General features: G+C 36.2%; 1 protein-coding gene across 1 annotated transcript in view; it reads right to left on the reverse strand.

Moving 5' to 3' along the window:
* LOC127433207 (colorectal mutant cancer protein-like) overlaps positions 1-23505 on the reverse strand; it is a 104612-nt gene that overhangs the window by 51121 nt on the left and 29986 nt on the right. The window contains exons 3-6 of the mRNA XM_051684936.1: positions 20043-20185; positions 17259-17407; positions 10452-10615; positions 5502-5708 (exon numbers count right to left, since the gene is read on the reverse strand). Coding sequence (XP_051540896.1) covers positions 5502-5708; positions 10452-10615; positions 17259-17407; positions 20043-20185 — 663 coding nt within the window. The remainder of the gene's footprint in view (positions 1-5501; positions 5709-10451; positions 10616-17258; positions 17408-20042; positions 20186-23505) is intronic.

The raw sequence follows: 23505 nt of genomic DNA on the forward strand, positions 1-23505 counted from the left end.
TTCTCCTGCCAGACGAAAAGCTGCCAAAGGACAAATAAAGGACTGAATCACAAAGGAATACTCGATCCAGACCAACTCTACCTCACACACACATATACATCAATGTGACTTTCAACATCTGTGGAACACAAAAGGATTATACAGGTTTGGAGCGAAAATGAGCATTATCCTGTGTGGCGATCACATTAGACTACAGATAGCAGAACATCAAAGCAACAAGCGTCATTTATTGGATAAGAAGACAGCAAACAGTAACAGGCCTAGTTCTGAGGAAAGCTCTACCATCATTAGTTTGCAGACGACACTTTACGCTTTGATATTTTGTTGTCTAATGCAATGATATTCACACAAGTGATATCTTATTTGGACTGCTGTACGCACATTATGGACTGAACTCAAAGCGACTCTGAGAGGCACAAGCCTAATCATGGGTCTCTGTGGTCTCAGCATTTCTCCAGTAAACTCCATCCTGACAGCAAACAGCGAGCAATGCATCGCACCAATTAGACAAACACCAGACAGATTTCATTAAGAACGAATCCGAGGCTGCTGTTTCTGCTGTGGCGAGTGTTTGTCATAAAAGCGACCCGCTTGTTTCTGAAGCCTTTGACCGTTTTCACTCCATGCATTTCACCGCTAATCATGTTAGTATGCTAACCGGCTTCAGACGGTCAGATTCAATTACTGGCTGCGTCTGAAAGCACGAGACCTTTTTTCCTTCAAAGGGTGGCGTGCACGTTCAAAGCGAACTGGATACTGCCACAAATTGTTTTCTTAAATAGTATTTTGTCTTGTTTCCCAGTAGAAATATATATAAAAAAAAAATAAAAATAAAAAATAAAAAAATTGTGTACGATAAAACCTGTTTTCAGAGAATATAGGTCTGTAGCTTTTTTTTCTAGTTTAGTTGCTTTTCTAGTAAAATAATTTGGTTTTAACCCTTGTGCGTCAATTAAAAAAAAGTTACTCGGAGGTCATTAGAGGGCAAAAATGTCTGTGTCAAAAAACTGCCATAAAAATATTATATATTAATATTATTTTCCACTTTCAATGAGTTAACTTTAACCAACATCAGTCCTGATCATAACTTCCAAATATTCATTCATTTTCAGGATTTTAACCCTTTAAATGCCAGTTTGTTTACATAATGCCACTGTTGTTTTTTTACACATACACTCACACACACACATTTCTCAATACACCCATATACACTCTGACATCCAACACACACACACAATTTTAGCTGCATCATTTATTTAGTTGGCCTGCAGTGCTCTATAATACAGCAGACAGAAAATAGGGGAAAAGCTTGTATTTGCTCCATAGGCTAAACATGAGAAAAATGGCGCCATCTGGTGGAAAATATTACAAATGTATATTTTGAAGTCAGGGCTCTGGAATGAAAGCATAATATCACAGAATTCATGATTTTATGCTTTAACGACACTGGGATCAAATATTGCAGTTTTAATGGGTTTCAATGGGGACATTTTTGTCCTGAAGGTCCTGAGTGGAACTATTGTGTGTACACAGTGTATTATAGATGTATTATAGGAACTGAGGTTGAAATATCAACATTCCCCCAAAAATACACACCTTTGGCTGAATTTGTGCTGTTGGCATTAACGCAGCCAAAAAAAAAAATGAAAAAAAAAAAAAAATGAAAAAGACAAAAATGACCCCAAGGTCGCACAAGGGTTAAGTATGTTTATAAGTATTTCAAGTATGATTGTCATGTATATTTACACTAGAAAGCAAGACAAAAAAAATGTATTTTTTAAGTAATCATTGGCCAAGTACTCTGTATTTTAAACTCAGTAATAAATCCATCCTGATGGAGTTCTGATAATTAGTGTTTTTGTCTTGTTTTCTAGAAAATAAATATATAGAGAGATTCTTAACACTGACTACATTACAAAACTGTATAAGATAAAAAGATTTGTTTTCAGAGAACATATCATGATTTAAGTTTTATCTTGTTAGTTAAATTTCTTTAAACAGATAAAAGATGGGCAAGGAGGCGGCGGGAACCGGCTGAACAGTAAACATAAAGTTTAATATCAAACTCAACTTAAAACCAACATGCAGTGCGGCCGTGTGCGTCTCCCTCTCTCTCGAACTGGCGCCTCCAGCTAGTCTTTATTCCCCTCCCGGCTGATTAGCCCGATTCAGGGCCGGCCGTGTGTCCTCACGGGCTGGCCCCGCCCTCCTCCTCATCACATTTTTGTTTAGTTTTTGTTTGTTTATTTTATTTAAGATTTACGTAGAAAACAAGAAAAAACTTTTAGGCAATGGCGTAAGAAAATGTAATTTAATTCAAGATATTTTCTCTGTAAACAAGTCTTATTATTCCCCCCCACCCCACACCTTTTCTCCCCAATTTGTAATGTCCAATTCCCAATGCGCTCTAAGTCCTCGTGGTGGCGTAGTGACTCGCCTCAATCCGGGTGGCGGAGGATGAATCTCAGTTGCCTCCGCGTCTGAGACCGTCAATCCGCGCATCTTATCACGTGGCTTGTTGAGCGTGTTACCATGGAGATGTAGTGCGTGTGGAGGCTTCACGCTATTCTCCGCGGCATCCACGCACAACTCACCACACACCCCACCGAGAGCAAGAAGCACATTATAGCGACCACGAGGAGGTTACCCCATGTGACTCTACCCTCCCTAGCAACTGGGCCAATTTGGTTGCTTAGGAGACCTGGCTGGAGTCACTCAGCATGCCCTGGGATTCGAACTCGCGACTTCAAGGGTGATAGTCAGCGTCAGTACTCACTGAGATACCCAGGCCCCCGAACAAGTCTTATTATTAATGATTTTGCTTCTTCAGTAAATTCATCTTGATTTAGGGCTGTTTAAATATTTTTACTGGAAAACCAGACAAAAATACAGACAAAATATATATATTTTTGTGCAGTGTTCATTGGCCGAGGACCCTGCCGTTGTTTGAGTCATGACATCAGCGCTTACAGAAGCACAGCTATATTTAAACAAGGTCGCCGCAGCCGTTTGAGACAGGACATGCTGGCGAGACCGTAATAACTACTTTGGCTTTATGGTGATGGTTAGTTTGATTGGGGCTCAGCTATCGCAGGTCAGTTGCTGTGTGTGCGTGTGTGTGTGTGTGTGCGGCGGTATGCTCCCATGGATGTCATCCAAGTCAAAGACAAATGCAAACCACGCACACTTACACGCTCACTGTCCATTAAAGAGCACCAGGACTGATCATATCGAACGGGCCAGTTAAATATTGATATTTTCTCTCTTTGTTAACAGCTGATGGGGTGATGTGGAGGTAAACTGTATGAGGAGGAATGTTTTAGTCGTTTAGGCGTATAGAGCTCGATGTACACATTCATCATCTAGCACCTCAATAAATGTAATTGTTACTCCTCCGACCACATGTAAGAGTTGGAATGAAAAGGCAGAGCGACTGGATTACATCAATAAGCTAGTGTTTTGCATGACAGACTTTAATGCTTTAGACATATATGATGATGCTGACATTTACACACATTTTATGTCTACAAAAAGAACTTTATCTGAACAACTGACTTTAAACGGGGCACTTTCTGGTGTGTGCCGCCTGGTTTAACACACACAGAAAAACAATGTGTTAAAAGGATTAAATGTTACATTTTTCTAGATTGTTGTATTAGTACATATTTACTGCCCCTGATTAATCTTAGATACAGTTCCTGAATATATATATGCTAATACACATATTTAAATGTACTGAAATAGTATTTTTGATACATTTGTATCACATTTCAGTGTAAATTACATTTCTTACTGATGTCTGAAACATCAACCGTTACACAATAACACTGAAATTCATGGCTTTTCTTACCATCGGTATACAAATTTGAAAGCTGTTTTTTGGATCAGTAAACGTCAGATTATGCAAATGCACGTTCATTTACAGAAAGCTTATGAACTAATAGCTAAGTCTTGCATTATGAACAAACGGTGCAACCAAATTAAGGGCAGAATTTGCTACAAACTGACAATCCATTACTAAGCCCCTATGTGAACTTTGTGTCTTGAACACTTAGAAAATCAATCGCATTTTAATTACTCAGAATATGTTAAATGACCTTACACAAGGTAGACGCTTTGAATATAATTTCCCTTTTCTTCTAGGCAAGAGGGTAATGGTCAGAGACATACTGTATGAATTCAAGGCAATACTGACAGATAGTTTATCTAGGGTGAGATTAGGAAATCTAGAAAATCTAAGCACAGAAAGTTGGCTGGTCTAATTCTGTCATTAAAGTCTCTAAGGTGGGAAATGTTGCTCATCTCATTGGACCGCACATGCTTCTGTTGTTATTCTGTCTGATGGTTAATGATGTTCAGTTGTTTACAGTCAGATCAGTACCGTTACCCAGGGTAATTGCATAAATGTCCTCAAAAGAATGCTTTTTTTTGGCAAATTCCAATTTGGAAAGCCCAATTCCCACTACTTAGCAGGTCCTCGTGGTGGTGCGGTTACTCACCTCAATCCGGGTGGCGGAGGACAAGTCTCAGTTGCCTCCGCTTCTGAGACCGTCAATCCGCGCATCTTATCACGTGATTCGTTGTGCATGACACCGCGGAGACTCACAGCATGTGGAGGCTCATGCTACTCTCCACGATCCACACACAACTTACCACACGCCCCATTGAGAGCGAGAACCACTAATCATGACCACGAGGAGGTTACCCCATGTGACTCTACCCTCCCTAGCAACTGGGCCAATTTGGTTGCTTAGGAGACCTGGCTGGAGTCACTCAGCACGCCCTGGATTCTAACTCGTGACTCCTGGGGTGATAGTACTTGCTGAGCTACCCAGGCCCCCAAATAATTATAAATGTAATATATATTGCAAAAATAATAATTCAGATCAATAAAATGCATTTCATTACTGTGTCAGACGAGTAATGCATTAATAAGACATTAAAAAAAGTGGTTTTAGAAGGTAATATGTTGTTTACTTCCATATTATTGAACATAAGCCTATTATTGGCCATAAGAAATCCATTTTAAAATTGTATTTGTCAATCTGTCTGAGATTTATTATAAGGGCTTTTCTAAGGATGCATCAATGTACACCTGAGTCAGACGGACTTTGAGGGTCTCACTTTGGCTGCGTCGTGTCATTAACAGCATTTTTAGGTCACTGTGTCAAGTTAAATGTAGTTTTGAAACTTAGAAAAACACGTCTCGATATCCCTGCGTTCGGAATTGCGCTCCGTCCAGTTGTTGGGAGTTTCTACAACTGGCGTTTCGCTTACTGCCCCCTGCTGAAAACAGGTGGTAATTTAGGCTTGAATTGCTCCAGAAAATTCCTTATTACGGTCCGGTGACATGATTAATTGTGTTAATGTTTTATATACTTATTGCACTGAATTAACACATTGAATCGACAGCCCTAGTAAAAATCTTAGTCTTCGTGCTACTGCTTGTCTCATTTCTAACCACTGTTTTCGTGTGGTTGGAGAGAGCAGCTGTCACTCACGCGTCTGCGCAGACGGTCTCTCTCCTCTCTGATGGCGATCATGGTGGCTTTGGTGCGGTTCAGATCTTCCTCTTTACTGCACAACATCGCCGTCAAACTCTCGTTCTCCTCCCGAAGTCCAGCGAGCTCCTTCTCCCAGCACACGCGTTCCTCACATAGACTGGGGTAAAAATCACGACCCAGAGCGCCCTCGATTTCCTCAACTGTCTACAGAGAGACAGACAAAGAGAAAACTGTTATACTTTGGTGTGAATAGAGCCACAATATTCAAATGGATACAGAAACAGACAATTGCTGAACAGAAAACTGCCAATTGCTCATGATGTTTGATTTGATTTCTGTGGGGGCTTATGTCTTTGTCATTTCACAGATGTAGTGAAGATGAAACAGGAAATTATTGGGGGAAAAGGAGACACTAAAAAAGGAGACACTGCTAAAATTCGTCAAGAGCACATTTGCTAATCTCTGCGCCTTTGGTAACTGATGTTAGTAAAGCTTAGACTCAATAGCTAACGCTTCACAATCTGTTCACTGACTGCCTGATGCATACTGCACACAAAACCAGAAAGGACTTTCTTGATCTGGCAAGCTCTATTCTGATTGGCTTGCATTAGGCTACCTGAAAACGAAAGTACCATGTTAATACAACAAGCCCTTTTGAGGAAGAGCTGATCACTGGATTTGACCATTTGTCAGGCTAAAGGCTATCTCATTTTTAGAGCCTCTTGTCACTCTATGCTTTCACCGGGTCTCATTCATAAAGCATGAGCAGAACAAATGTTTGTGTAATAGTTTTTTGTTGATTGGTATGAATTTTTTTTTTTAACTGCTCCTGACCACACGTAAATCACATGTAAGACATCCGAACGTTTGATGTTCTTTCAGGCAATCTGCCATGACTACATTATGATAGAAGTGAAATTGAATAATGAATAAATGTACTAATAATTAGGCCTGACAGCCCTAAAAGTTTTGATTGAACTGATTACATGATATGCAGATTAATGAATCGCAATTAATCACAATTAATCGCAATTAATCACAATTAATCACATATAGACATACAGTATTTGCTGAGAAAGGCCCTCAAAAAACATTAATTCAATATATAATGAATACATAATTATAATTAGTTATATTTAAATAATATATATTAAAACTATAATAATTGATATAATTAAAAAATAAATTTACATCATTAAAACTATTGTGATAGATGAGTACAGCATTGATAAGACAATACAAAAAGTGGCTTTAGAAAGCAATATATTGTTTATTTCCATAATATTGAACTTAAGCCAATGCCTACAGTCCACAGTAATCCATTCTGCAATTGAATTCATCAGTCTAAAGACACGTCAATGTACACATGCATCAGATGGATGATTTTGGAGCATAAACGCAACATTTGTAGGATGCCGTGTCAAGTTAAATGTTATGTGAAACTTTGAAAAACACATCTTGTGATCCCTGCATTCAGAATTGCGCACCATCAAGCTGAATCTCTTTGTTGAATCTCTTAACAACTGGAGTTTCACTTACTGCCCCCTGCTGAAAACAGGTGGTACTTCAAGCTAGAAATACTCTGGAATATTCCGTATTACGGTCTGGGAGTAACTCCGCTAATTTTGCTACCGTGCTATTTTCTAGATAATTAATCCCACTTAATTAACATGTTAAATCGACAGCCCTACTAATAACTGAATGAGTGAAATTAACCTTAATAAATAACATAAATTAGTTAAATAGTTGTTGTTTGTAATGTGATTACATATATACTAAATTGAAAAAATGTCTTTGATGCTTGCATTTATTTCTTTGAAGTATAGTTTATTCCCAACTCCACTTTATACATTTTATAGTGTTTTTTCCAGCAGAAGAGCTAGGCATGGTGTGAAAAGGTCATGGGACCTTTTCGGTTTGTGTTCGAGTTTCTCTAAAAAAATCAATGCGCTCTAATGTGACTGGTTGGATAGTTTCTATAATTCTATATAGAGTTCTATAATTTAGGTTTCAAAATTCAGAATAGGCATCGATAAATCACGTTCAGTTGATAACGTATGGTCAATGCTAATGCTGTTAAACCTATAAATAAACACATCGCCGGCAGGTGCGTACACAATATAAAGGGAAAAATAGAACAAGCCTTCAGGCTTGTCGTAGTAATACAAATCTTTATTAGTTCACAGTTTAATGGTGTTGGGCATCCTCCTGCCGTCAAACCACTTTTGGACTTTTAGCTTGTTTACACCTGGTATTAAGATGCGGTTGTTTCGATCAAATATGGTCAGGTGAGACACACTGCTGTTTACCTACTTAAATGCTCCTGTGACCACTTGTGTTTGGATTTCAAAGGGAGGGACTCTGTTTCATGACGACACGCATCAATCACTCTGTCAGTGTGTTACTGCATGACATTAAAGCACAAAGTAATAAAAGACAAAGAAAGCGTGAATAAATCCAGCGAGCTATTTCTCCCAGATACAGTTGAAATCTAATCTAAGCACAAACGCAACATTTCAAACAGAATTATCCATTATTTTAGTGGATTACCTGTATTAAAGGAGCTTCAGATCAGGTGCTTCTCATCTGTGTCACTGCATGTTGACATCAAACACACTTAAGAATATACGTGAAGTTTTCGTGTGTGTGTATGCATTAGCCTTTTTTAAACTTCCTTTTAAAGCCGCTGGTAAATGGTAAAGTTTAAACTCCTGTTTAGCACAGTGGTTGTTTAACAGGTGCGGACTGGTGCTTCGCTGCGCATTCAGGAAGAATTAGCGTTTACACCACAAATGTGATGTGGTGACGTGTTTTTGACTACCTTCGTATGTGGTTTTTGTGATTCGATCACAAAACATTTTAGACCCCGTTTAGACCTGTATTTAGTGCTGACCACATGTGATAGGATCTTAATGCACCATCTTAACCAGGTGTAAACTGGGTCTTTATTGAGACTATTGTGTTTGCTAAATTCAAATTTTACTATGTGAATGCACTTCATCAAATCGATTTCGCATAGATGTTAAAAGCATTCATTAGCGAGTCTGGTGCCTCCCTTATCCACCTTGTCCCACCCTCCGTTTCCCGTGATGCTTAGCACAAAATGTGGGCGTTACTTCAGTTGTTGTTGCAGTGTACATCCATTCATTCGTTTGCATGTTTCGAGGAAACGGTGTCAAATTGGTGAAATACATCAATCACTATATCAGTGTGTTACTGAACAATAAGCAGCGGTTGATTGACAGGTGACGAGTGGAGCGTCACTGATGCCTGGGACGCATCATTCAGGACGGCACCCCATTTACAACTATATTCAGCGCTGGCCATTTGCAATTGGATCATTTGAAATGCGTCTTAATACCAGCTGTAAACAGGGTCTAAAATTACTGCAGCCGAAGCTAGCGAATGCTATAGAATGACTTTCGGGGGTAGTCACCCCACATCATTTTCCCCAGTAAGACTCCAAGGAAAAATGAGGATTATTATAATTGTGAATAAACGAGCATGCTCACACTATTTACAAATGTTAAGAATTCATTAACCTCGTGTGACCCCGCATCCACATGTGTGAACGTTGTATTATGGCTTCGCTATACGTAACACATAATTTAAATGAATTAAAACTGACTGAATACTGTTCACAAGACTCTAGACTGTCATTTAAGGGTTAAACTTCTGGCGCACCGCATCATGAGACAACAGCATGATGTCGATTTCCGTAAAGCGGTACTACTGGTGCAGCACCAACAAAAGTGCCTCTGGTAAGAAACCTCTACGTTTTTTCACTGAAATTAGGGTGAGTAAATGATGACAGAATTTTCATTAATAGGAACTATTTTTTGTTATTCTTTTTTTTCTGCTCCCCAATGTGGAATGCCCAATTTGGAATGCCCAATTCCCAATGCGCTCGAAGTCCTCGTGGTGGCGTAGTGACTCGCCTCAGACTGAATCTCAGTTTCCTCCGCGTCTGAGACCGTCAATCCGCGCATCTTATCATGTGGCTTGTTGAGCATGTTACCGCGGAGACATAGCATGTGTGGAGGCTTCACGCTAGTCTCAGAGAGTGAGAACCACACTATAGCAACCACGAGGAGGTTACTCCACGTGACTCTACCCTCCCTAGCAACCGGGCTAATTTGATTTGCTTAGGAGACCTGGCTGGAGTCACTCAGCACACCCTGGGATTCAAACTCACGACTCCAGGGGTGATAGTCAGCGTCAATACTCGCTGAGGTACCCAGGCCCCCATTTATGCTATTCTAAGCAGTGTGTAATTTATAACAGCAACATCTGCATCAAAAGAACCTTTGTTTTGCAAAAAAGGGAGGGAGTAATATAACTGCAGCAGGGACTTTGATGATCCAACCGTGCCACTAAACAGGTTAATACAGAGGTGCTGTGAAATGAACATGCTCTAATGAGGGAACAGAAACGCTCTGGTGGTAAACGAATCCATTCAGTATCGTTTCTAACAGTGAGTCAGCATTACATGAGGAAATACTCGCATCCTAAAAGATGGAGAGACAGAGAGCTGACTCATCTTCAACGCCCTGTACTGAATTATTGATAATACGAGAATGGAGTGGTTGGGTATAAATATGAAATGAGTTCTTCAGCGATACCAAATATCTTTCAAAGCTCTGATGGCACTGGCGAACCCAGTGACTAGTCCTACTTCAGTATTGTACTGTACTGTTTCAATTTGGTACCTTTAAAGATTTGATGCCACTAAGCTGGCAAACTTTGACAAATCCAGAGATTAGTTCTTCCTTAAGAAGTGCAGGGTTCCTTTTCAATGCAATTTTATTGTCTGACAGATCTGGCAACCCTGACTCCTGGAAGTTGCATTGCTGTCGGTTAATTGTGATTTTTGAAGTGCATCAGACGGATGGTGAATGGACTGTGGCCATTCTAGTACCTCCTTGTGTCTACATGTCTTTGCGTTACCTTGATGGCCAGATCACAGTGTTCGCTGGTGGTGGTCAGCTGCTCGATGTGTCTGTCCACCTCAGCCACAGACAGGCTACACGTGCTCTTCTTACGGCCGCACACGACGCTCTCCAACCCCATAAGAACCCGCTGCAGCTCTGAGTTCAGGTCACTGCAGTTATCTATGGAGGACACACTACAAACTTTAGGTCCACTTTATGGTTCTGTGTCCTTAGATTCCATTATCTTTGACTTCCATAATATGATGGACTGCTTTTTCTATGTTAAGACCTCAATAATCTTTTAAACTGTGCTCGGATTCAAACGTCTGAAGTCAAAAGTTCTCAAATGTTTCTCATTAAATTCATTCAAGGCCAAATGATGTGCACTTTGTTATCCACTATCATTTTATATCTGAGTTAAAGTTGATACGTCAATAAAACTTACATTAACGATAAACACAAGTGGGTTTGCATTCGAATGGGTGCTTGTGCTGAATGATAATTCTACTCATATGTTTACTGATTCAGAGCTGGATTAATGTTAATAAGTGCATCCTGAACGTTCATGGGAAAAGTTCTGGATCAGCACACAGAACCACTCGCTCGAGCCCTACAGAATCATTCAAAACAATTAGAAATACTATTCAGCATATTAATGACAGAACTTTGAGGTTTGGTTCTGTATTAAGCTCAATCTGTGCTCGTGATAATCACTGCTCAATTAAAGGACACCCGTGACATTGCAATAAAACAAAAATCTTTTAGAATAAATCTGTAAAAGAGTATAACGTAAACCATTTATTTCTACATATTTTTTTCTTTTTTTTTTCTCCCCTTTTCTCCCAATTTGGAATGCCCAATTCCCACTACTAAGTAGGTCCTCATGGCGGTGCGGTTACTCACCTCAATCCGGGTGGTGGAGGACAAGTCTCAGTTGCCTCCGCTTCTGAGATCGTCAATCCGTGCATCTTATCACGTGACTCGTTGTGCATGACACCGCGGAGACTCACAGCATGTGGAGGCTCATGCTACTCTCCACGATCCACGCACAACTCACCACACGCCCCATTGAGAGCGAGAACCACTAATCACAACCACGAGGAGGTTACCCCATGTGACTCTACCCTCCCTAGCAACCGGGCCAATTTGGTTGCTTAGGAGACCTGGCTGGAGTCACTCAGCACGCCCTGGATTCAAACTCGCGACTCCAGTGGTGATAGTCAGTGTCAATACTCGCTGAGCTACAACCAAAAAAAAAACACATTATGCCAGAAATGCTGTCGTTTGAGCTTAACTTGTATTGAAACCGGATTATTCCTTTAAGACCAATCACGTTGCGCTAAAAAAGCTAGATACAGAGCAACACATGTAACAGAACACAGGTGTTTTGAGTGGAAATTTGAAAAATTTACATTCTTTTTTTACTCCTGACAAAGCATCTAAAAAACATGTACTGATGCTGAAAAAACAGCCGGACGTGACGCAACGGCAAAAGACGTTCATCTAGCACATTTATATTAAAAAACAACAGAAAAAGGAGTGTACGGTGTGAATGGTATGTACTACAAACAGTCTCTTAGGATACTAATGCTTGAGCAATGCATGCCAACAGAGCTCCTTGAATGTGAATCTCTAATAAAACAGCCACTTCCCTTCACAGATGAGAGTGATGCACACTGGAATTGTTCCCACATGAAAAATGCCATTTGACGGTGAGATTCAGAGCAATCTGACTGACTGCTCAGGGCTTTAACAGTGTTTGCCTTGAGTGTATCATGCTGGTCAAGTGGAATAACAAAAGACAACACCCTCAAGATGACAAAAACACAATAATACCCACACTCAATGAGTCCATTTCTCTTTGTGAAGGCTGAGCGTCATAGAAGAGCAAATCAATTTCTATTAAGTTCATGTGAACATGTACACACTCACAGGGAAGGTTACAAAAAGGATTCAAGTGTCACAACGTTACTCGAGATATCAGGGAATTTTTATTTCTAATCTTTAATATAATCTTTATTTTCCTCTGGCTCAAAGGTTGATCTTTCATAGGAGACTTATTTTTATACTATTACGGTTTATATTTTAATACGGTTTTATTTTTTGCATTTCTACTTGTATTTATAGTTTTGCCTATTTTATTTGTATTTACAGTTTTGCTTATTTTTTGCATTTCTATTTTTTATTTATAGTTTTGTTTATTTTGGTATATCTATTTGTATTTATAGTTTTGCTTATTTTTGGCATTTTTATTTGTATTTATAGTTTTGCTTATTTTTGGCATTTCTATTTGTATTTACAGTTTTGCTTATTTTTTGCATTTCTATTTTGTATTTATAGTTTTGCTTATTTTTTGCATTTCTATTTTTTATTTATAGTTTTGTTTATTTTGGTATTTCTATTTGTATTTATAGTTTTGCTTATTTTTGGCATTTTTATTTGTATTTATGGTTTTGTTTATTTTTTGTATTTCTATTTTTTATTTATAGTTTTGTTTATTTTTAGTATTTCTATTTGTATTTTTATTTGTATTTATAGTTTTGCTTATTTTGGCATTTCTATTTGTATTTACAGTTTTGCTTATTTTGGCATTTCTATTTGTATTTGTAGTTTTGCTTATTTTGGCATTTCTATTTGTATTTGTAGTTTTGCTTATTTTTTGCATTTCTATTTGTATTTACAGTTTTGCTTATTTTGGCATTTCTATTTGTATTTACAGTTTTGCTTATTTTGGCAATTCTATTTGTATTTGTAGTTCTGCTTATTTTTTGCATTTCTATTTGTATTTACAGTTTTGCTTATTTTTGGCATTTCTATTTGTATTTACAGTTTTGCTTATTTTGGCAATTCTATTTGTATTTACAGTTTTGCTTATTTTGGCAATTCTATTTGTATTTACAGTTTTGCTTATTTTTGGCATTTCTATTTGTATTTACAGTTTTGCTTATTTTTGGCATTTCTATTTGTATTTACAGTTTTGCTTATTTTGGCAATTCTATTTGTATTTACAGTTTTGCTTATTTTGGCAATTCTATTTGTATTTACAGTTTTGCTTATTTTTGGCATTTCTATTTGTATTTACAGTTTTGCTTATTTTTGGCATTTCTATTTGTATTTACAGTTTTGCTTATTTTTGGCATTTCTATTTGTATTTGTAGTTTTGCTTATTTTTGGCATTTCTATTTGTATTTACAGTTTTGCTTATTTTTGGCATTTCTATTTGTATTTACAGTTTTGCTTATTTTTGGCATTTCTATTTGTATTTGTAGTTTTGCTTATTTTTGGCATTTCTATTTGTATTTGTAGTTTTGCTTATTTTTGGCATTTCTATTTGTATTTACAGTTTTGCTTATTTTTGGCATTTCTATTTGTATTTACAGTTTTGCTTATTTTTGGCATTTCTATTTGTATTTACAGTTTTGCTTATTTTTGGCATTTCTATTTGTATTTACAGTTTTGCTTATTTTTGGCATTTCTATTTGTATTTACAGTTTTGCTTATTTTTGGCATTTCTATTTGTATTTACAGTTTTGCTTATTTTTGGCATTTCTATTTGTATTTACAGATTTTGCTTATTTTTGGCATTTCTATTTGTATTTACAGTTTTGCTTATTTTTGGCATTTCTATTTGTATTTACAGTTTTGCTTATTTTTGGCATTTCTATTTGTATTTACAGTTTTGCTTATTTTTGGCATTTCTATTTGTATTTACAGTTTTGCTTATTTTTGGCATTTCTATTTGTATTTGTAGTTTTGCTTATTTTTGGCATTTCTATTTGTATTTACAGTTTTGCTTATTTTTGGCATTTCTATTTGTATTTGTAGTTTTGCTTATTTTTGGCATTTCTATTTGTATTTACAGTTTTGCTTATTTTTGGCATTTCTATTTGTATTTGTATTTGTAGTTTTGCTTATTTTTGGCATTTCTATTTGTATTTGTAGTTTTGCTTATTTTTGGCATTTCTATTTGTATTTACAGTTTTGCTTATTTTTGGCATTTCTATTTGTATTTGTAGTTTTGCTTATTTTTGGCATTTCTATTTGTATTTGTAGTTTTGCTTATTTTTGGCATTTCTATTTGTATTTACAGTTTTGCTTATTTTTGGCATTTCTATTTGTATTTGTAGTTTTGCTTATTTTTGGCATTTCTATTTGTATTTACAGTTTTGCTTATTTTTGGCATTTCTATTTGTATTTACAGTTTTGCTTATTTTTGGCATTTCTATTTGTATTTGTAGTTTTGCTTATTTTTGGCATTTCTATTTGTATTTACAGTTTTGCTTATTTTTGGCATTTCTATTTGTATTTACAGTTTTGCTTATTTTTGGCATTTCTATTTGTATTTACAGTTTTGCTTATTTTTGGCATTTCTATTTGTATTTACAGTTTTGCTTATTTTGGCAATTCTATTTGTATTTGTAGTTTTGCTTATTTTGGCAATTCTATTTGTATTTGTAGTTTTGCTTATTTTTTGCATTTCTATTTGTATTTACAGTTTTGCTTATTTTTTGCATTTCTATTTGTATTTACAGTTTTGCTTATTTTTGGCATTTCTATTTGTATTTGTAGTTTTGCTTATTTTTTGCATTTCTATTTGTATTTACAGTTTTGCTTATTTTTGGCATTTCTATTTGTATTTACAGTTTTGCTTATTTTGGCAATTCTATTTGTATTTGTAGTTTTGCTTATTTTTTGCATTTCTATTTGTATTTACAGTTTTGCTTATTTTTTGCATTTCTATTTGTATTTACAGTTTTGCTTATTTTTGGCATTTCTATTTGTATTTGTAGTTTTGCTTATTTTTGGCATTTCTATTTGTATTTACAGTTTTGCTTATTTTTGGCATTTCTATTTGTATTTACAGTTTTGCTTATTTTTGGCATTTCTGTTTGTATTTACAGTTTTGCTTATTTTTGGCATTTCTATTTGTATTTGTAGTTTTGCTTATTTTTGGCATTTCTATTTGTATTTACAGTTTTGCTTATTTTTGGCATTTCTATTTGTATTTACAGTTTTGCTTATTTTTGGCATTTCTATTTGTATTTGTAGTTTTGCTTATTTTGGCAATTCTATTTGTATTTGTAGTTTTGCTTATTTTTTGCATTTCTATTTGTATTTACAGTTTTGCTTATTTTTTGCATTTCTATTTGTATTTACAGTTTTGCTTATTTTTGGCATTTCTATTTGTATTTGTAGTTTTGCTTATTTTTTGCATTTCTATTTGTATTTACAGTTTTGCTTATTTTTGGCATTTCTATTTGTATTTACAGTTTTGCTTATTTTTGGCATTTCTATTTGTATTTACAGTTTTGCTTATTTTGGCAATTCTATTTGTATTTGTAGTTTTGCTTATTTTGGCAATTCTATTTGTATTTTTAGTTTTGCTTATTTTTTGCATTTCTATTTGTATTTACAGTTTTGCTTATTTTTGGCATTTCTATTTGTATTTACAGTTTTGCTTATTTTTGGCATTTCTATTTGTATTTGTAGTTTTGCTTATTTTTGGCATTTCTATTTGTATTTACAGTTTTGCTTATTTTTGGCATTTCTATTTGTATTTACAGTTTTGCTTATTTTTGGCATTTCTATTTGTATTTACAGTTTTGCTTATTTTGGCAATTCTATTTGTATTTGTAGTTTTGCTTATTTTTTGCATTTCTATTTGTATTTACAGTTTTGCTTATTTTTGGCATTTCTATTTGTATTTACAGTTTTGCTTATTTTTGGCATTTCTATTTGTATTTACAGTTTTGCTTATTTTTGGCATTTCTATTTGTATTTGTAGTTTTGCTTATTTTTGGCATTTCTATTTGTATTTACAGTTTTACTTATTTTTGGCATTTCTATTTGTAGTTACAGTTTTGCTTATTTTTGGCATTTCTATTTGTATTTACAGTTTTGCTTATTTTTGGCATTTCTATTTGTATTTGTAGTTTTGCTTATTTTTGGCATTTCTATTTGTATTTACAGTTTTGCTTATTTTTGGCATTTCTATTTGTATTTACAGTTTTGCTTATTTTTGGCATTTCTATTTGTATTTGTAGTTTTGCTTATTTTTGGCATTTCTATTTGTATTTACAGTTTTGCTTATTTTTGGCATTTCTATTTGTATTTACAGTTTTGCTTATTTTTGGCATTTCTATTTGTATTTACAGTTTTGCTTATTTTTGGCATTTCTATTTGTATTTACAGTTTTGCTTATTTTTGGCATTTCTATTTGTATTTGTAGTTTTGCTTATTTTTGGCATTTCTATTTGTATTTACAGTTTTGCTTATTTTTGGCATTTCTATTTGTATTTGTAGTTTTGCTTATTTTATTCTTTTGCATTACAGTAATGAGAATGGGGGGGTTACTTAATTATGAAAAAAGTATATAATGCAAGATATAATTATCATGAAAACCATGTCACAATGCAAAAAATATTAATGCTACTAAAACAGGCTTAATTTCCTTCATTTTCTTTATGAAAAACAAAATTGACAGATTTCAATCACTTATAAATCATGTAAAAGCATTTCAGGCATTCTTCCTGGCATTTTTTAAATTGGCATTGGAAAAATACGAATCCTGCAGATTTCATTATTCATTCAACATGTTCCATGTGCTTCAATTGCACGGACGGGACTAACAGGGGGTCTAGATATTCCTTGTGCCCCCCTGAAACTTCTGATGCTGTCTGGACTAACGCTGAAACATGATCAAGGGGGACCAACCCAAGTGAAGTATTGAAGGAGGAGCCCCCTGGTCCGACAAAGAGATAAACAGTTACCCACCCCAAAGGTCACATCTAATCGCCCCTGTTCAATGGTGTTTGTGTCTCACCCATGTCTGCAGTGACCAGTGTGGACTGGTTTTCAGGCGGTGACACAGATGCCTGGTCGGGGTCCTGATCAACACTCCGCTCGTCCTCGTTAACTTCCTGTTGACTGTGACTGAGATCAGAGCGCAACTCTGAAAACTCATCCTCCTCCCTGATAGAGACAGAGAATAAGAATTGCATTTCCATCTGTTCCTCACACAAAGCTATAATATGAATTCAGAAGAGTTGGAATATTGTACACGAGTCATATGGACTGAGTTTTTGCCCCTTTTCAGTTCAACACTTTCACTGCATATAAAGAGCAGCATGAATGTTAGGCCTAACTTCTTTTGTGTCCCACTTAAGAAAGAAAGAAAATCATACAAGTTTTGAACAACAAGAGGATGAGTAAATGAAGGCCGAATTCTCAGTTTCAGCAACTATTTCTTTAAGGGGGAACACATGCTATCAAGCATAGAACATTTAATATCCTCTTTAATATTGCACAATACTTAAGCTGCGTTAACTGCGCTAAATTACATCGCAATGACTCAGGGATATCTAAGAGACAGTGTAATAGAGGCCTCTAGTCATGCACCAAATTCTAATTTCCCTAATGTGCACGCAAACGGCCCGTCCTGCTGCATACTTATGAGGCGTCTCTAATTAAACGCAGCACTTCAACCTGAAGTTCATCTCATTTACATGCACCCGAATGCACACGCACACACTGCAGGCCAATGAAACAGACACAAGGTCACCAACTCAAGTGTTGCGTATCCATTCATCACTCAGACAGATCATATTAATAAGCTGTTTGAAGACTCGTGAGCTATTCTCGTGCTGTTCGTTCAATAAGATGAAAGCGATATCTGCAGAATAAGTGCTCACTACATGCTCGAGTACACACTTATCTCCGGTTGGGTTTCAAGGCCAAATGACAAGACAAGCAGCGGATGAGAAAAGAGAATATTTATCTTTATGGATGTTTCAGAAGATTTAGAGAAACATTGAAACAGACAGTGTTCTAACTGAAGACAATATATTTGTCATGGCATACTGTTTCATACAAATCACAGTAAACGGGGTGTAAAGGTGATGTTTTGTGTCTGTAGTGCTCGAGTGCTGCTGTCTGTACAGTATTTTAAGGCATCACAGGTTGTGGACGATCAATATGGATTTTTCAATGGCTGATGCCAGTATAGCACAACAGTGCCCGCACACTTTTTCACACATCTTGGTTCCTGAAGCATTTTTCCCATAGGGATTTCATCATTAAAAAATCCATCATTAAAGAGTTGTGTGGCATGAACCAAACCAACCAGCTCCGAAGCGAATCACAACATTACAATCTTTGATTTGAAAATGTATTTGAAAATCAGACAAAAAGACAAACGTGAGGGAATGAGGGAATTATCTATAATCCCACGAAGCACTGTGAATGATGTAATCGAATTAAAAATGATGGAAAGACATAAAACTATTTTATTTTATTTTTTTTTCCTTTTTCTCCCAATTTGGAATGCCCAATTCCCAATGCGCTCTAAGTCCTCGTGGTGGCGTAGTGATTCGCCTCAGTCAGGGTGGCGGAGGACGAATCCCAGTTGCCTCCGCATCTGAGACCGTCACGTGACTTGTTGAGCGCGTTGCCACGGAGACATAGCGCGTGTGGAGGCTTCACGCCACCCATCGCGGCAACCACGCTCATCTCACCACGCACCCCACCTAGAGCGAACCACATTATAGCGACCACGAGGAGGTTACCCCATGTGACTCAACCCTCCCTAGCAACCGGGCCAATTTGGTTGCTTAGGAGACCTGGCTGGAGTCACTCAGCACGCTCTGGGATTCGTGTATTTTACCACTGAGCTACCCAGGTCCCAGACATAAAACTATTTAAAGGAATATTCCAGGTTCAATACAAGTTCAGATCAATGGACAGCATTTGTGGCACAAATGTGTGTTCCAGTGAGACACTTACAATGGAAGTCAATGGGGTCAATTTCGTAAACATTCAAATACTCACTGTTTCAAAAGTATAGACACAAGACATAAACAATATGTGTGTTAACATGATTTTACTGTGAGAAAAATCACTTAATAACTTATAGCCAATTTTATAACTTCGTTGCCATGACGATGTAATTTCAACAAACCCTAAACCCCTAAAACGACTGTAAAAATGATAATTTAAACAACTTTACAGCTCACATAATACACGAGTTTTAACAGAATTTATGTGCTTTAATAAAATTATAAGCGTCACATTTCTGCCTTTAAACTCTCTAAAAATTGTCCCCATTGACTTCCATTGTAAGTGTCTCAATGGAACACAGATTTGTGCTTTTTTTAAAGGAGGGATGAGTCGAAAGTAATATTTTGGTAATCGACATTATGCCACAAATGCTGTCGATTGAGCGTCACTTGTATTGGACAATATTCCTTTAATATGTATTTAAGTCTACAAACAGCAAAAGGTATCTGTACATGGTTTAAGGTGCAGAACATATAATAAGCTTCATTTAAAAACAATAGAAGTCACCGTGAAGTCCCCGCCATGATACAAACTGATCGTCTGATGCATATTAAAGCTGGTTGGTTTGGTTCATGGCTTACAACTCTTTAATGAAGTACTTTGAAATCCCTATGGAAAAAAAATGAATGGGAAAAATACTTCCGGAACCAAAACAGCTGAAAAAATGGACAGGTACTGTTGCGCTCTATATGCTGTAATGTGGACCATGTTTTAAGACGATAGTCAAGTGTGTGTGTGTGTGTGTGTGTGTGTGTGTGTGTGTGTTCCAGACCTGATTGTGGTGCCCTGCAGCAGGTCTATCTTCTTGTTGAGTTCAGCAATGATGCTGTGCAGCTCTGTGATTCGCTCCTCATAACGCAACGTTGTTCTATCCTGCACCTCCTCATGCTCCTGCAGCTGATGAGACTGCTCACACTGCACACACACACACACACACACACACACACAGCGACAGAGATTAACAATGTAAAGTTACACAGAGGAAAACTACAAGGTGAGATAAACAAACACAGCACATGCTATGCACAAACACACACAACCACATAAACACACATGTACACAGTGTGAGAGATGCAACTCTCAATGAGACCACACGCAGAACACCTGCCGAAAAATGACACAGATACACATGGGACAGTATGAGTGAGAAAAACCATCAAATGTGTCACTGAAGAGAAAATCACACACAGCATGAGAGAAACTCATTCACAATCCAGCATATGAGACCAAAACGACATATGATTACAACATACATAGTGTAATAAATTGCCCTCCCTGCTCAGTAGGGGGTGATATGCACGAAGAGTGCGAATTAACAAATACAAAAGGACGTAAAAGTGAAAGTGGAGATTTATAGTAAAAAAGGACTTAAATATTGATCTGTTCCTCACCCACACCTATCATATCACTTCTGAAGACATGGATTAAACCACTGGAGTCGTATGGAGTACTTTTATGCTGCCTTTATGTGCTTTTTGGAGCTTCAAAGTTCTGGTCACCATTCACTTGCATTGTATGGACCTACAGAGCTGAGCTATTCTTCTAAAAATCTTCATTTGTGTTCTGCAGAAGAAACAAAGTCACACATCTGGGATGGCATGAGGGTGTTTTCACTATTCCTTTATCTACTGAGCAACTCTGTATTATGTACAATTAATTTCAGAGCATCTCTGGTTTTATGAAGCCTCTGGAACAAAGTCATTCTTTCATACAGAGAAAACTGAAACAAACTGTTGGTTTGTTGCACATTAGTTACTAAGAGCAATTCAGTACTATTGAATTTACACTGCTTGTACATAGTACACACAAACACACACACAAACACACACACACACACACACACACACACACACGCCTACACGTTTAAAGTGAATTCATCAAATGGAGTGATTTCAGTCTAAATTAAGGAGTTTAGTGTTGGTGGAGAATCTAGAGCTGAACTCCAAAGGACTGATGGAGCGCACATATACCCGGATTTAACGTCAAGGGGAAATTAGATCCCCATCTTCCCTCTGAATGTGTGTGCGTATGTCCTTCCTGGAATGACCTTAGAGGAATAGCACGTTTTCCTGGATCGAGATAAAGCGTCTGTGTGAAAACAGCACAAGCGTTCAATCACTCAGACAGACAATAGCTGTTAAACACACACTCCACATCTAACAATGAGTCACAAAACAAATCAGGGTGTCTGAGATGATAAAAATGAGAAGTCTTTTAACAACCCACTTTAAAACACGTGTCAATTTATTAGAAATGTAATCTTTGTGTCCATTTTTTAAAAAGTATTTGCAACATTTTCTAGCAAAACATGGATTGAATACCGTTAAAATGTCATGTGATGTAACCCACAAGGAACTTGTTTTGGATGTGTAGCCTACATAGAGAACATGGCATGCAGTTGCCCCACAAAAAGCATTTTAATCTAAATGAATAATCGTAATTACAATATCGAGCAAAATAATCATCAATTATGATTTTCGTCATAATCGTGCAGTCCAAGCATCAAGTAAAATGTATTTAAATAATTTCCTTCCACCTCGAATACATGAGAGTGTACACAACTTAATCATTCATTTAAAAAAAGTTTAAAATATTAAAATATTTTAAGGTATTTTTTATTTATTTTTTTATAAATATCTTGAATTTTTGAGACAAAAATATCATAAATTCAGTGTCAAAATATCAGATATTGTTTTTTAAAACTTCACGCACAGTCTTGAGGGTCTAAAGGCATCCTCGCTGTTTTATTTATTTATTTATTTATTTATTTATTTATTTTTGTGGTCACACAACAACATATTGGCTACCTTCATGTTGTTTACACCACCTGACTTTGACTTGGTGTATTGCAAAAAAAAAATAAAAATAAAATAAAAAATAGTTTTCCACTAAAAATATCTAAACATTTTTAAAACAAAATATATTTTCTTGTCATAACATATTTTGTCTTTTTTTTTTTTTTTTTTTTTTTTAGATAAATCTTACTAAATTTAGTGAGGTTTATGCTTAAAATAAGAAAAATCTGTTTGCCAATGGGGTAAAAATAAATAAATAAATAAACTTAATTCAAAGGAAAAACAAGTACATTTTTCTTACCCCATTAGCAGATTTTTTTCTCTTGTTTTAAGCATAAAGTTTACTCAATTTAGTCAGATTTCTCTAAAACAAGACTTAATATCTTATGCCACTGCTTGTTATGTAAATATATCTTGTTTTCAGAATATTTTGATATTTTTACTGGAAAGAATAACCAAAATACTCATTTAGAAAATGACTTTTTTTGATGTAGCAGCATTTTTCAAATATTAATAATGTAAATAAAATAAAAAATAATAAAAACAAAGATAATTCCAAACTACTTATGCCAACATTTCTTTTTTCAAGAATTTTCACCACTTGTAAATTTTTGATTTTAAGTCCCAGAAAAAATATCAAAACAACTTGGTACACAGAAATTGAAAACATGTTTATCATGGTAGAGGTGTATTAAAGTAATTGTTCTGTGTGAAAAAATAATAAAAACTAATTTCAAATCAGTCACTTTTGAGGTTCCATTCAGGTTAGGATGCTGTCTAAGAAGGTAGCTTCCTATGTAGAATGAAAACAGCAAGGCAGCTCAATAGATGAGAATTGAGACTGCAAATCTAAACAAAGATCACAATGTCAATATCATCTGAACAACATATGCTCTCACTTCTCAGCTTGAGTCTGTAATTACGTGGCTGCATTACAGTATAAATAATCAGCGAAACGTTGATTCAGTGCTCTAATTTTTGGACGGTGGTTGACGTTTATGGCTGCGTTTCAACAGTAATTCACATTGGCAACAATAAGATCTTTGTTTCAGGAGAGGACTCGGGACTGGTGAGACTACTTGATGATAAATATGTCTTTATAGGAAAAAAATACACTTCACCCAAAAATGTGGAACACGAAAGGAGACGTTAGGCAGCAGTGGCAACTCCCTAAGGGGCTGTTCACATCAAACACGTCCTTGCGCTAAAAAAGCTAGACACAGTGCCACACGTAGAGAAAACGCAGGTGTCTCCAGATGTGTTTCTAACAGCTGAAGTTTTAACACAGAGTCTAAGAAATGTTGTGCTGAGATAACAGCAAGTCACGGTGTAAAAATAAGTTTGGTGTGAACAGCCCCTTAGATGTTACGATTTAGCAGAGGAAGAAACCTTTGGAGAAACCAAGACACTGTGGAAGCTCTCCTCCTCAGTTTGTGTTAG

This window comes from Myxocyprinus asiaticus, chromosome 4 (assembly GCF_019703515.2).
Source record: "Myxocyprinus asiaticus isolate MX2 ecotype Aquarium Trade chromosome 4, UBuf_Myxa_2, whole genome shotgun sequence".
Taxonomy (NCBI): domain Eukaryota; kingdom Metazoa; phylum Chordata; class Actinopteri; order Cypriniformes; family Catostomidae; genus Myxocyprinus; species Myxocyprinus asiaticus.